This window comes from Oreochromis aureus, linkage group 5 (genome assembly GCF_013358895.1).
Source record: "Oreochromis aureus strain Israel breed Guangdong linkage group 5, ZZ_aureus, whole genome shotgun sequence".
Taxonomy (NCBI): domain Eukaryota; kingdom Metazoa; phylum Chordata; class Actinopteri; order Cichliformes; family Cichlidae; genus Oreochromis; species Oreochromis aureus.
Genome location: NC_052946.1, coordinates 19,502,136 through 19,517,566, shown reverse-complemented (window position 1 = coordinate 19,517,566; position 15,431 = coordinate 19,502,136). Strand labels below are relative to the sequence as shown.

The 15,431-nt window shown below is 40.1% G+C and overlaps 1 protein-coding gene across 4 annotated transcripts in view; it reads left to right on the top strand.

Annotated features, from left to right (window-relative positions):
• The first annotated feature begins 2,094 nt into the window (after positions 1-2,094).
• The window catches only part of LOC116333810 (AMP deaminase 2-like), a 35,606-nt gene continuing 22,269 nt past the window's right edge, over positions 2,095-15,431 (top strand). For 2 of the 4 annotated variants that reach the window (XM_031757074.2, XM_031757073.2), the window contains exon 1: positions 6,082-6,399. In XM_031757074.2, coding sequence (XP_031612934.1) covers positions 6,288-6,399 — 112 coding nt within the window. In that variant the 5' untranslated portion in view covers positions 6,082-6,287. Of the gene's footprint in view, positions 2,483-2,782; positions 2,844-6,081; positions 6,400-15,431 lie in introns of those variants that run through there. The other 2 variants (XM_039612186.1, XM_031757075.2) reach the window with 2 other exon arrangements.

Here is a 15,431-nt window from a genome sequence, read left to right as displayed (position 1 = left end):
CATGTTAAAACCAAGGTATGCAGAAGAGCATCATTGAACCCTGAAGCAGAAGACCGCATCAGTTTTCACTCCTGTCTCCTAAGAAATTGAGGCTACAATTCACTCTTGATCACTAAAATAGTAATTCAATAGTAAATCAATATTTGTGGTATAGTTTTTTTTAAAAATAACATTAACATTTTAGTGTTTTATATTACTGTATATGTGTGTGCCTTAATCCTTTGCATTGAAATCCTGATGCAAAGAGAGACGGTGGGGGAATATAGTTCACAGTAATCAAAAATGTGTCAATCGACCACTAAAACATTTTTTCTGTTTATGAAAAAATGTTTATGTATATATATATATATACATATATAGATATATGCATATATATATCTATCTATATCTATATATATATATATATGTATAGATAGATATATCCTGTTTCTATTTAATTTTTTTGCTTTGTTTCATTTGGAGGATGTGATTGCTCAACACGCCTCACACTTCTATGATGGACCTCAGTCAAACCGCCCCCAGCTTCGGCAGGCTCTGCCATCCCCATGGCAATTATTACCTAGAAACATTTTTCTAGGCTGTAGTGGGTGGTAGGAGGAGCTTACTCTATTGGGAATCCAACATGACGCCCCTATCTGTGACTTCTTAAAATATATTCTCTACACTAAACCAGAGCTGACATTTGGTTTTGTTATGTTATCACAATCCATAGCACTCCTAGTGTGAATATGTCACGTTGTAAACTGGAATGACCCTCTTAGGCTTTATTTGTTATTTCTGTGAAATCTTGGGTTACTTTGCCTTATAGTCATACCATCAGTCATACCATAACAAACATGTTATATTCTGATAAAGATTCATATTTTTCAACATTAGTTAGAATCATACACCTTGAAATGCTTTTATATGCACATTATGCCCTTGCTTTTACATTAACGGAAAGATCTGGCTAAGTGTTGTGGTCCAGGGCAGGCACTAAAGCAGCACGGTAAAGGAAATTAATCATCATCCTAGGTAATCATCTGTGAGTGATTTGATCAACCTACTCAAAATGGAATCTTTTACATGTTTTAACATGATCTGCTAAATTATTATAAATCTTATCTGGTGGGTAATAAAGGTCAAAGGTTTGAGACACTGAAATGTTGGACTTCAGTCTTAAATGCCTTGAGTCAGCCAGCACTGTATGTGCAGTGTTCCTATTTTAAGGCTGTTTGAGGTGTCAGGGAGTCTTTCTATTTGCTTTTGCAAACAGCCGTACTTTCTAAGCTAGCATATAAGCTTAAGCAAACTTTCAGTAAAGGTTTAGGAAGCTATATTTTACATTTTCACCACTGCTTTACTTTTTAAACACTGGTATGGTTTTTGAGTATTTCAAAAACTGTTGATCTACTGGGATTTTCAGAAACACAGCCAAGTGTAAGGGTTATGGAGAATGCTCTGGATAAAAAGGAAAATATCCAGTGAGCTTCAGTTCTCTGGGTAAAAGTACCTTGTTGATGTCAGTGGTCAAAGAATGATGAGACTGCTTTGAGCTGACAGGACAGCAAAATTAAATCAAATAACCACTTGTTAAACCCAAGATATGCAGAAGAGCACCTCTGAATACACAGCATGCTGAAGCTTGAATCAGATGTGCTATAGCAGCAGAAGACCACACTGGGTGCCATTCCTTTTAGATAAGAACAGGACAATTAGGGTAAAATTCACACAGGCTCACGAAAACTGGGCAGCAGAAATGCTGTCTGGTCTGATGGGTCTTGATTTCTGCTGCCATTTTCAGTTGGTAGGATCAGAATTTGGCATAAAGAACATGAAAAGCATGGACTTGTCCTGCCTTATCAGAGGTTCAGGCAGTTGCTGGTGGTGGTGGTGTGGGGGATATTTTCTTGGCACATTTTGTACCACTTAGGACCAGCTGAGCATCTTTTAAACACTACAGTCTACCTGAGCATTATTGCTGACCATATCCATCCCTTCATGACCACCGTATACCCATCTCCTGACGGCTACTTCCAGGAGTACAATGCGCCGTATCGCAAAGCTCAAATCAACTTTGGGATGTGGTGGAATGGGAGACTTAGTAGCAAGGTGTACCTAAAAGTGGACAGTCAGTGCATGCCAGGGGCTAAAAATGTGCTCCATCTAAATAATAACAGGAAAATAACACATAAATCTAACACCGTCGGTGCTGAATATAAGGTGACCTTTGAGATATTAGTCACTAGTAAAAACGCGTGACGTAAGAAAGACATGATAGGATTTAATTACTAAATATTTCAGAACTCGTTTTAAATACAGCTGCTGAAGATAAGCTATTATCAAACGTTATCTAACCGGCGTGGAAACACTATTTGTTCTTGTTTCACCGGGACCTTTGTACCCTCTCCCAGCGCCTCCTTTCAACACAACACTTCATCCTTCTGTGGAGGAAACTGAATTAACAGAATAACAAACCCAGCAAGACCGAATATCACCCCTGGTAAGTATTTCCTAGCAAGAACTACTGAACTAATACTTATTTCTCTCAGCCATTTATGTAGTTGTTAAGCTAAGACGTAGGCTATTGACACTGCAGTTATCATGCTTTATCTAACTTTGTACATTTCATAGTGGACAGTTAAGCTAGTAAGAAGCAGTTGCTTTGTTAGCAATGTGAAACTTCTCGATAACGTGTTTACAGTCGGCGCTCTTTAGCTACTCTGCGGATGTATAGTACACATATTTAGAGCCCGTATATACTGTAACGAGCCGTCCTTTGTTGCTTTATCTTTGTGTCAAGATATTTCCTGTCGTCTTGTGTTCTCCACTTCCAGCTAACGAGTCGTCAACAATGTCCCTTGGTAAGTCCGCACCCGACATAGCTGTACTCAAATTTACACGAAACACGCTCTAGTAACAGGAGTTTTAGCCCTCTTAAGACACTTAAAGGGAGAGCTAATCACCTGGAACTCTGCCAGAAGCTTATTAAATTAGTTTAAAAACCCCCCCCGAATTTAACCATATAAGACTTTGCAGTGCAATACATCACAACACCTTGCCTCAAATAAGGGAAAACAGTCGTTGTTTGGTATTTCTATGCGTTAAATGTACAAAAGTACTATGATTTGACACTTTGTTCACTTGCTTGCTTTTACATGGCCAAGGAAGAAGCTGTGAGGTCCTATTTGTGCCAAGATTATGCTCACATTCATGTGGACTGAAAAAGTAACAAAACAAATTGTCTTTTCAGTTGTGCTTTCGTACACCTTTAAAGTTGTGACAAAACGATTTTTACAAACTGATTGTGTCTGCGCATTGATCAGCTGACAGGACAGAAACAAAAATGTGGCTGACTTTGCTTTCGTCATCCTGTTGCACTTCCTGTCATTTGACAGTGTAGCTTTGCAGCTGGTCTTCATGTGTCTTTTGACTGTCTTGTCTTTATGTGATTTATGAGTAATGGAGTAAATTTGTGTGTGCCATTGGAAGAACTTGATCAACTTTGACGTTGTAGTAGGTGGAGTGAACAATATAGAACTAGTTCTCAACTGACACTGGTTATCAGTTCACATTCCTGCATACTATCAGTATTTTGTTACAGTGGTGTGTGGAAGCCACCAGTCATTTCTTTCTGTTTTGCTTCCAAGGAGCCAGACTTCCTTGTAACATGCTCTTGAGCAATAGTTCTCCAAAGTTTTTTTTTTTTTTTTGGACACTGGCTGCTTTTTAACTTTTTTAAAATACAGTCTGTATATCTGATCATTTTCATATGAATGTGTTTTGCTTGTTGAGCCATTTGATAGGGAACTGAGATAAACTTAACTCAGGGGATGTCTACACATAACAGACAACTTTTTAAAGTTTTAAAGGTACTTTTCCCTGGCAACCTGGCACGAAAACACATAATTAGTTCAGTTTGACAGCCTTAAAAATGGTATTCACTGATCTGAAAATGTTCTTTTGAAAAGAATTTTTTTTTTAAAGGAATAGGAAAAAGCCAGCAAAGACCCGACTTGAAAGATGCACCTGACCCTGCATTGATCCATCTATTGTTTGCTGAAGGCTCATCAGGAAGGTGGCTGTCACTAAGTCATTGTTAAGGAAGGGAAACGGGGGGGGGTGGGGGGGGAAGGAAGACTGAGGTAATCCAGGGACCTGGCTATAGAAGAAGCAGTGCTATTAATAAAAACATGTAATGGTTGTGTTTTATTATAGAGAATACCAGACTAGACTATTTCAACGTTTATATAAGCTAATTTGAAAATATATATTTGAAAATATATTACTTGGTTTAGTAGGATTTTAAAATTTACACTTTCAAGATGCTGTTTAATATATGTGACGATAGTGGGTTTTTTCCTGTATGGCTTTGGTAAACAAAATGCTGCATTTCATAATTACTGGTCTGAATAAGTCGGGGGAAAAAATCCTCTAAGCAGCCAGCTATCTGCTCACTGGTCTCATTTTTAACTAAAGGGTGTGCAAACAGCAGCAAAATCAGGGAGAAAGCCAAAGGAAAGTTTTCAGGTACTATGACTGCTTTCTGTTTCCTGGTTAGGCTTTAAGAATCTGACTAATTTATATTTTGCAAAGTAGTTAAGATATTCATCGGGTTAGTTATTTATTTTTTTCTTTTTCAAAAGTGGGCCTGTGTGTTTTAGGCTTTCGTGCTGCTGCTTCCACACCAGATGGTGAGCAGTGACTCTCAAAAACTGGGTCAGCTTTCAGAAAAAGCCTGTGGAAACCCTGATATAAAATTTTATTTTCTCTTCACTTTGCAGACACCTCCACTTCAGTACCCAAATAAGGTTATCTTTTATTATTATTGTAAATTTAAGTGTTTGTTGTACAATGTACTAGTCTTTTTTTAAAAGCTTCCTCAGTTTCTTTTTTGCTTTTAGACTTTTGGTTAGATATACTTGAATATGTTACTATCACATGAGTTTTTTGCATGTAGCTGTTAGATGTAAAAGTTTTGTCCTCTAAAAAGCAAAAGCTTTTCACACACTTTTTTTAAAAGAAAGAATAGAAATTTAGAATAGAAATTTTCATTGAACTGCATACAATTTTCATGTCACTAGATGGGGCTCTTTGCTTGTTCTTAACGTCTCTCTTTGTATGACTGTTCTGGTCCATAATATAGTTTCTTCCTAGTTTTGGAGAATTGGATTTACAGTATATTGAAATTGAATTCTCAAGTCGAATAATTACATTCAGTAATTCAGCATTCTGTTTAAAAAGCCAAATTAACATTACTAAATCATAAAATATGCAGTATTGAATCTATAAAATCTACCAATGTGATTATCAACTGTGTAAATTTCCAGTCTGTGACACTTTCAGCAGAACGCTTTAGTTTGCAATTTAATGATGAGCGTATCGAGAGCATGAACACTAGTAATCTTTAAGATCTTTTTAATCATTGACCTGCTGTGTTGATTTTTGGATGCTTGTGTGTTTGCTAAACTTTTAAAAGAGTTTATGATGAATTGTAATTTTGCTCCTCAGCTACAGGAAGTAAGGGACAAAGAGTCGTTCATGTACTGTACTTGTCACAGGTTGTACCACAGCCTCTAGCTGGGCAATAGCTGTCACTATTTATAATACTCCATGTCAGGCGGGCCTGCGTGCGCGCGTGCGTGTCTGTGTGTGTGTAGGCTGCCCGTCGCCCCTCAGAATTTTCCAGCAAAGAAGACTGGGAGCTCATTGGTGAGCTGGTTATCGTGCTTATCCACATAGTACCTTCTCTGTAATTTATTTTTTTAGTTACTTGCTGTTCATCTCGATCCTTTGTTTTTGCTTCTCTTGGATAAACGGCATGGTTTAATGATATCTGTCTAGCTGCTATTTTTAGGAGAGTGGAAAAACTTTTGTCCTTCGCTGACCTAGGCACTCCGCTGGCTCAGCTGCAGCTGATCTTCTGGCTTGCTAGCTGTCATGCTAGCTATACTCTTTGATTTGCAATGCCCTCCTCTGTGGCTGCTTTTCCCTGTGCTGCCTACAGGAAGCTCCTTCCCTGGTTGCTAAGGCAACCGAGGACGATGGCCCCCAGCAGGAGTTGGGGAAGCCTTGGGCTGTCTTTCAGCTCAGTGCTGTGCAGTGTGCCTGCTGACCCGCCACTGACTGGGAGGAGGAGCCAACTTTGCAGAGGAGCTTCGCCTGGCCCAGTATGGGTCCTGCCGTCCCGCTGTCCCACTGTGAGACAGAGCTCCAGCATCAGAGCTAGTGCTCCTTTCTCCCCCTGCTGGCCACTTCAATGCTCTGACCCATTGTGCTCGACTAGTAGCAAGAGCACAGGCAGCAAGATGTCATCTTCTTCCTCCACCTCCTCCTCCAATGCTGCAAATGGACAAGGGAAGCCTAAGGCTAAATCCCCGATACACAAGAGGGGGAGCCTGCAGAGCACCACCAGCCCTGGTGAGTGTGGGTGAAAGGGTGGGGTGGGGGGTCCAAAAGAAGAAATGGGGGAACATCTTATGTGGATGTGGAGTCAGAAAATTACACATGTGCTTGTGCAATGGTATTTAAGAATTCATGGTGCTCACAAGGAGCAATGAGAGGGAAGTGGAGAACTCTGCAACTCTAGCTAGTTTTTTTCCGCCTGTAAATTGATTTGAAGCTTCGACCCATGTTGGAAACATTCAGCATGCGTGCTCTTCTGTGTGTAATACACCTCGCTGAATTGGTTAACTGCAAAGAACATTTTCACAAAACTTCAGATGAAATTGATTATTTAACAATTGCTCTTCTAGTTTTTTCAGTCAGACAATTACATAGTGTATGAAACATCAAAAAGTATTGACTAGCGCACATGAATGGTTCTCGAAGCCAGATAACAGTGTAAAGTCCAGCAGGGTTGTGCAAAAGAAAAAAATAATAGTGTGTACTTTGATAAGAAGGTAAAGTTCAGGTTAAGTGTATCATTTGTCATAACGAGGCACCGATGAACAGCCTGTACTTAACTTGTGAAGTTAATGTTTTGCAGATGAGTGTGATAGTGTAATGTGCATCGCCTCAAAAAATAAGAGTGAAATACAGATTTTTGAGCATTTATTATCTTCATTTGCACAGTGAATATTGCTGTTTATATATACATTTCTGACTGTCTGTGTATTATTGTCAGATTGTAAAGGAATGTGAGGAGTTTATGGGCCTATTTACCCGACCACCTTGCACTGTTTCTGCTACAGTTTATCAAAGGTCTGCAGTTTATCAGCTTTGCACAGAGCAGTGGTATCAGTTTATCTTTCAACTGCAACTCTCTCTCTCATTACAAGTTTCTGTTAGATTGTTCTCTCAGCATCCCAGAAAAAACAAAAAAACAAAACACATTTAGCATTGTGTGTGTGTGTGTGTGTGTGTGTGTGTGTGATGGAATAGAGGGAAAATTATTGTGCTTTTATGATTATCTTTGATTTTAATGTTAACTGCTCTTTCCAGTGAGAAACTATCAAGTTAGACCTGTAATTTATTTGTGAAACGAATTGGTTCCTCATGGTGCCGCACAGCACAAAAGTCGAGCATTTGGAGGGATGCAGCAGAGGATCCTGAGGAGTAACTCACGCTGACACACTCCTTACAGTATTTGCTGAGGACGCCTGTCTTTGGTGCAGTAATAAATAACTTATAGGTCTCTCCAGCCATGCAGTCATTCAAGTCCTCTCAATTAGCCGCTTGGCTGAGCCTTGTGCTCTCCCAGTCTGATAATATGGTCCATTATGGGCCATCTGACCACATTTTTATTTTTGCCTCTAAACGACTGTTCTCAAAGTCAGGTCATGGACTGAAGCTCAATATTTGCATTGTTTCTTCTTGTAACCTCAGCAGAAATAGTTCTCTTATCACATTTTCCCCTCTCACCAAACACATCTCTCCAGCACTGATGCATCCCTGCGTACTTGAAACACTTCTCTTATGCAATGGTTGGAGTGGATTTGCTGGTGTAAACATTGATTAACCAATCAGCTTCCTGGAGGAAACTGCCTCTGCCTGTAGGCTCAGCAGCTCTCCCACTGGACTCTGGCATAAAGCAGAATATGTAATGCCCAGTTATATGACGTGATATGTGGAGGTTATTAAAGTGTCTGCCAGAGCAGTGCAGGGAATTCCTCTCACCAGTTTGGATCAGCGCTCTTCTTCCTGTATGCTGCCTTCTATCTTTATATTTGGCTCTAACGTCATACAGGCTTTTGCACATTTTACCTGCAGGCTGTCTGGTTGTCTGGCTTGATGCTTTTGTTGCGGCAGTTATTTTTGTCTCTTGTGTGATGGTTTCACAGCTCAGCATTTCAGAGGTGCGGGGATCACTGTCTTGTTACCTGGATTCAACATTAGTTTTGTGCCATCTATATAATACTGGATAATGTATGTTCTTTTAATTATTCTAAAAGATATGGGTTTTTTTAATTGCACTGTACCCTCGAACCCCCCAAAAATACTGTATCGGTTATTAATGGGTGGCCACTGGCCTGCGGGCACCACATTAATCTGTATCTTCTACACTCTCTACACATCCTGCTGCATACTGCAGTTGGATGGTTACCGTATTTCCTCCAGGACTCTGGCTGTCTCCTGTTCTGGTTCATTATTAAGCGGATATACTGCTTGTGTCACGGCATGTCTCTTGTGCATCTGTCTTCAATTTATGTGTATTCTTTATCTCAGGTCACGTGAGCTCTGTGCCGTTACCCCTGAGGGGATTTGCTGTACTCCATACTGAATCATTATCATATCTACTCGTCTCCCTGTGGACTTTAACCCAGCTGACTGAAAAAAGCACCGTGCCTGTTCACCTCTTCTCACTCCCACGCTCTGGCCCTGCAGTAGACAGAAACACGTGACAAGCAAATACTGGGAGAAAACCACAAAGTTGGGTTTTTTCAGCAGAGTAGTCTGTGTTTTGATCTCCTACTGAAAAGGTGTCACTGTAACATGTTTTTCACTGTCACTCCTACAATGAATAAGCTAAATAGCTTCAATTTGAAGTGAATTTGTTGTAGAACATGAAGCCTACTAATTAAAGAGGTTCAAGGAATGGTAAACAGCTAAATTAAGCTATATCTGAGACATTAGGCTCAAGTATCTATGTTTTAACAATGTTTAGAAAAACATTATTTTTATTCCCTTTTTGCTCTACACTTTACTCAATATTAAAAATGTTTCTTTGCTTTTCTTTTTAACCACTAGAGGGAGGCTTGGGAAAATACAAGGCAGCCCATCGGTTTGAAACAAGCAGCTGGTTGTCAGGGTCTCCAGTCTGTGGCTGTGCTGCCCTCAGACATGACTGAGGAGCACTTTGCTCTGTGTTTGGTGGAAAATTCCAGGGCTTTCTTTTGCTATGAATAGCTCCGCTGCTTCCCATGTTAGAAAGGGAGTGTCTCAGTCCTGGAAAAGGGATTTTGGAGAGGTAGGAAGTGAGGCCTTGAAAACTGTCACACCAACAGGTGGGCCTGTTGTGACCAGATAGCGAGTGATATCATAATATCTGTCCAGGCAGCCCCCCCCACACACACACACACACACACACACACACACACACACACACACACACACACACACACACACTCACATAGAAACACACAGAAGATTGGCTTGTTTCCACCCTACCATTTCTCACTTGGGTGATCTGCTGGCTGACAGGCTGTACAGATGGTTATGATGGGTTGTATTTCAGTGCTTAAGTACAGTTAAGCATGCTACTTTGGTCTGTCTCTGCTCCTGTCGTAGCTTCCAATGAAGATCCATTTTCATTTAATCCACCTCATTCGATCACACATGAACCAGCATCAGCTGATGTTTCAGTCCCTCACTGACTTCTCATTGTGTTTTGACCTCCGTGAGTCATTGAATCTCTCACCCACCCCCTCCTGTTCATTTAATGATTCTCCGGATCATATTTTAAACTTTAATTAGGAGTATACTCTCACACTTGCAACTCCACACTGATGTTTCTCACATTCCAGTTCATTGGTCATCTCACACATAGAGAAGTCATTTGTTCAATCTGACAGCTGGCCAGTTTTCCACATTTCTGATATCTTCATGTTAAACTATTCATCTTTAGTTGATGTCAGAACATATAATGGGAACTTTTTCCTTTTGTTGTTATATTCCTGTCACACCACGACTCTTTCTTGCTTTGAAAAAATAGATTCCGCTATACAGCCTGAGTCAGGTTAGTCGCAGTTGTTTTAGTTTGCGACCATTAGTTGATACAGTAATGAAATATTAGTCACTAAAAGCAAACAGTGCACAGTTGTTCAGAGTTTAATCTTTAATCAAACTGCTGTATTTATAACATCCTTTTGTGGAAGCTCTGCCAGCACAACAAGACACTAAATCACAGCTAGAATTGCGAGTTTTCAACAGTGCACAATTCATTCACTCCAAAGCAAAGAGAGCAGTGAATGTGCATGGAAACGGATCAAAAGCTTTCTTGCTTAGCCATCTCAGGGAAGCAGTAGTCCCTTTATTGTCTCTGGCTTTGATCCTTCACACAGTTTTTGTCTCAGGGTTGGAATCGTGAGCTCTTGATGTCCGAGCAGCGCTAACTGCAGAGGGTTATATGTTGACACTATCAAATGACACAGTGTTCCTTTTAGATACTCCGATATGGTGAGAGCTGCACTGACAGCGGTGACAACAGCAACTGTGGTCTGGATAATCACAGAGGGTCAAAATGAATGATGTGAATATGTGTGTCTTTTTTGGTGTGTGACTATTAGTGTTTACATGTGCTGCTGTGGGTATGCAACATGTTTTGTGCACAGTTCGGTGTCTCGGGCTCCAGAGAGAATTTATTGTTTTGAGAAGATTCCTGGTGGACATGAAAAGGGAGGGGGAGGTACAAAAACAGCAGTGCAAATGCTGGGAAGCAGTTTTATTTGCATGTTCACTCTCTTTCATTCACACGGGAATGCTTGTGCAATTATGTCAGCTCTCTTTTTCTTCAGGGAGAAAGGGAGTGAAAAATAATGCACAGCGACTCCCCTGTGCTGTTAATTAGTCTCCAGGGAAAGAGATTTGCAGAGCACAACAGATGATGTAACTGCAGAAAAACTCAAGCTAGGGCTGAAAAAGAAAACATACCTCAGTGCTTGTGAGAAATGTGACTTAACAAAAAGCACTGGACATATAGCATGTCTGAATTTAATTCACACAAGGCTGTAGGTGGTTTCACCAGCAAGCCTCTTAAATGATTCTATTGTAGTAACACAATCAGTGGCAGAACACATTGCCATTTGTTGTTTACAATGGATGTCCTTCTTGTTTTTAAGCTCAGAACAGAAAGTCAAAGGAAATATTCCACAAGCCAAAGGCCTGAAGGTCAAATAAATCAGGAATGGTCAACTTACTCTCATAACATTTATAACTTCCTCAATCAGCTTCTTGATAGGTTCCTGAAGATGAGATATCACCTATTTGTACAAGAAATTTAACCGTCAAGTCTCCAAACAGTTGGAGAGTTTCCATTCAAACATCTAAAGAAATCACATATACTTTTGCAGTATTAAATTTGCAATATTAAACTCCATCAGCCGTGTTGCTGAATATCATCATATTAGGTTATCATAGGCAGGTACACAAAATAAAATAATAAAGAAATATAAATAGTAAGACTGAGAATGTGCAAAAGACAATACAAGCAAGTAGTAACGGCAGTTGAGTTGAATAATTCTGAAGGAGAATGAGCTTGATACTAAGATGTATTTTAATTAAAAGTTTTTGAAGACTTCTATAAGAGGCTCCTCATCTGTGCTCCAGGTTGCATTATATAACAAACACAAATTTCAAATTCAAATTTTATTTGTCACACACATAACCATGCACAGTATGACATGAGGTGAAATGCTTATTGCTGTGCAATGCCCAACCATTAAATGACAGTAAGAATTGACAGTCATATTTAGATTACTACAAAAATTTACAGATTTTAACTTAGAAATTTACAGTAAAAATGTGCAAAACAGTTTACATAAGAAATTATTAATAAAAAGAAATTATAAATTATAAGAAGTGTGCAAAAAGAAAAACCAGAGTGCGTGTGGAGATGTGATGTGTGTGGGAGAGTTCAGTCCTACACCTGGTTCAGGGCCCGAATAGCCTGGGGGAAGAAGCTCCTCCTCATTCTCTCTGTTTTGGCCTTAAGGGAGCGGAAGCGCTTCCCAGACCTCAACAGTGAGAAGAGTCCATTGTTGGGATGGGAGAGGTCCATCATAATCTTCCTGGCTTTGGTCTTGCACTGCTTGGTGTAGATGGACAGCAGGTCAGGAAGCTTTGATCGAATGATGCAGATCTTGTCTGTCCTGCTTGGTGCTGTTCCCAAACCAGGTGCAGATGGTTCCTGTCAGGACGCTCTCGATGGTGCAGGGGTAAAAGTTTTTAAGCACCCTCAGTGGCAGATGGAAGTCTCTAAGTCTTCTGAGGAAGAAGAGACGCTGGCGGGCTTACTTAACCAGGGTTTTAATGTAGCAGGACCATGACAGGTCCTGAGTGATGTGGACACCCAGGTATCGGAAACTGTCCACTCTCTCCACTGGCATGCCATTGATGATCAGGGGCTCATAATTCCTCACCTGCTTTGTAGTGAAGTCCACCATCAGCTCCTTAGTCTTGCTGACATTTAGGAGGAGGTCGTTCTCCTGGCACCATGTCTCCAGCTTCCTAATCTCCTCCAGCTAGGCCTTCTCAATGTTGTCAGAGATCAGGCCCACAACAACAGTGTCGTCAGCAAACTTGACAATAGAGGTGGTGTCTGATGTGGTTACACAGTCATAAGTGTACAGTGAGTACAGCAGGGAGCTTAAAACACAGCCCTGAGGCACTCCAGTACTAAGTGAGATGGAGGGGGAGACTTGTTTTCCCACCCTCACTGATTGGGGTCTGTCTGTCTGTGAGGAAGTTGAGGATCCACTGACACAGTGATGAGCTGAGACCTAGATCCTTCAACTTGGTGAAAAGCTTAGAGGGAATTATTGTGTTGAATGCTGAGCTGTAGTCCACAAACAGCATCCTAACATAATTCCTTCAGCCAGTGTGCAGGTCACTCAGGGTATGCAAACTGAAGTGGGTTGATGGTGGCAGGAAGTGAAGAAGTGATGTGATCTCTCATCAGTCTTTCAAAACACTTAATCACAATTTATAACAGATTAAATGACTGTTACACAGGAAAGTGTAGTGGGAAAAACAGAACATATCACTCAAAACAAAGAACTTTTACAGATAATCACAATGATCACATTATCAATTATTTGTCAGTAATGAAATATAAAGAAAACATTTGTTTATTATTTCATTTGTTTACATTTATCTGAATAAATTAAATCAATGTCCTACACTTGCCAGCTCACATCCTATACAAGAGCTGCATTTGAGGCGGGCTTCCTCTTTACCTGCAAGACAAGATGGCTGCCACAGAGGTTTGACCTGAGTGACTTAAACTAAACATTTTTTTTTTTTTCTTTTACATTGGTCCACAAAGGAGTGGACTCTCATTTTACAACATTTAAGAAGCACTATAGTGGAGATGAACTTAGTGATTCCTAACAGTGATTGATTGTTTGTGTGTCCTGCTTCCATTCAAAGTCCACAATGACTAACATAGTCACATGACTAGGGATGGGTATCGTTTAGGTTTTATCCGATACCAGTACCAAACCGGTACTTTTGAAACGGTGCCGGTGCTTAAACGGTGCTCAAACCGGAGCTTAAAGAATGGAGAACACAAAATTGGTCCAAAAACCTCTCATGTTCAGCTGTTTCCCACTTTTTCTTTGGTCATTTTAGCCTTTTTGGCCAGGGTGAAGGGAGTATCTGCCATCAAACAAGTAGACAGCCGCATGTAACTACGACGGTGTTTGCTAGTTTACCTTACATGCATTAATTTAATAACGTGGTTAGCCTACTCAACGTAAATTACACACGAACAACATTAAGCTACTGACCCAGAGAAGAACGGCTGCTGCTGCCATCATCATCCGTCATCATTTCTGCTACGCTGACAGGGCTAGGGGCCAGGACTCTACTCTTCGGGTTTTGGGGGGATGTTGCTAACTCCTGGTCCGATAACAGGCACCACACCCGCAGTAGATGTGCTCGGTGTGATGTCTCACAGCAAGCTATCAAACACGGCGCATTTCTCGGCTTTTAATAAAACGCTATGCGTCGCCAGGTGTTTCATCAGATTTGAGGTGTTACCTCCTTTGACAGTATCACAGTATCAGCTTAAAGCACTTGTTGCAGGCTGCTGAGTTTGCATCTTTTGCTGTGAAGTACAGCCAGACTTTTGACCGCTTCGCCTTGGGCATTTTTAATCTGTAGCTCTGCTCTAAAAGAACGTACGTACCTGGGCCCGCCTACTATCGTTGGAAAGGTAAAATGATTGGCTAGAATCCAAAGTGTATGACATCTCAGGAAAAAAAAAGCACCGAAATAAAGCACCGAAATGTGCGCTGCTTTTCAGTCTGGTTACTACCGTTTATGTCAGAACCGGTGCTATCATGGCACCGGACACCGGTACCCATCCCTACACATGACAATACCATTAACACTACTACTACTGTTATTAATAGCAAACCTGTGCGTGGTAGATAAACATACATACACATGCTACAATCATTGTAATATGATGCTATGGGGATATTGTAATCTGAAATTCTATTCAGTGCTCAATTAAACTGTCAAATGTACCAAAATGATGCATGATGATGAATATAATGAGGGATATGTATAAAATATTTAAATATGTCATATAGATGTTGGCACTCATGGTGCCCTGGGCAATGTTTATGTTTCTATTTAAGTTTCATCAAAACTGTTCCACATGCCTAGGAGAAGATAGGGAACATACAAACATAAATACATGCGCTCTGATCAATATAGCATGACTGCTGATGTTTTAATATTGTTATTGTTAGCTCATCAGCTTTAACAAGAGTACTGGGATAAATTACGGTAAGTGTTTCTTATTCTTGTTGTTCTTATTGTTAGCCTAACTGAAAAGCTTTATGTTAGATATATTGGGTACAGTACCTTCTATAAATCTTGCTAAAGCAAAAGTCTTTATTTCAAAAACATACTGTATCTGTTAGCATCAAATCAGGATTCTTCAATTGGATCTTATAAAAAAAATCACAAAATTCAACCTCGACAACACCAAAATAAAAATACAATTAGAAAATCACCCGTTATGCCTACCTCAGATCCAAGCAATGGAGTACCATTTCCAACCTGAACAGTATTCACTGAGCTCTCTTTGAGGACTTTTGCATTCTCTGTATATTTAACTTTAAACTTGGCTTTGTATGGTATTCATCTATAAAGTGAAAACATTTTCTAAACGTATTAGTTTTCTCTTGCCATTGCCCCTTGAAGGTTATTCTTGTGGGGGAAAATGGATAATGAAAATATTTCAGTGATTTCTTTCATCCAAGGATTATTTTCATTAATTC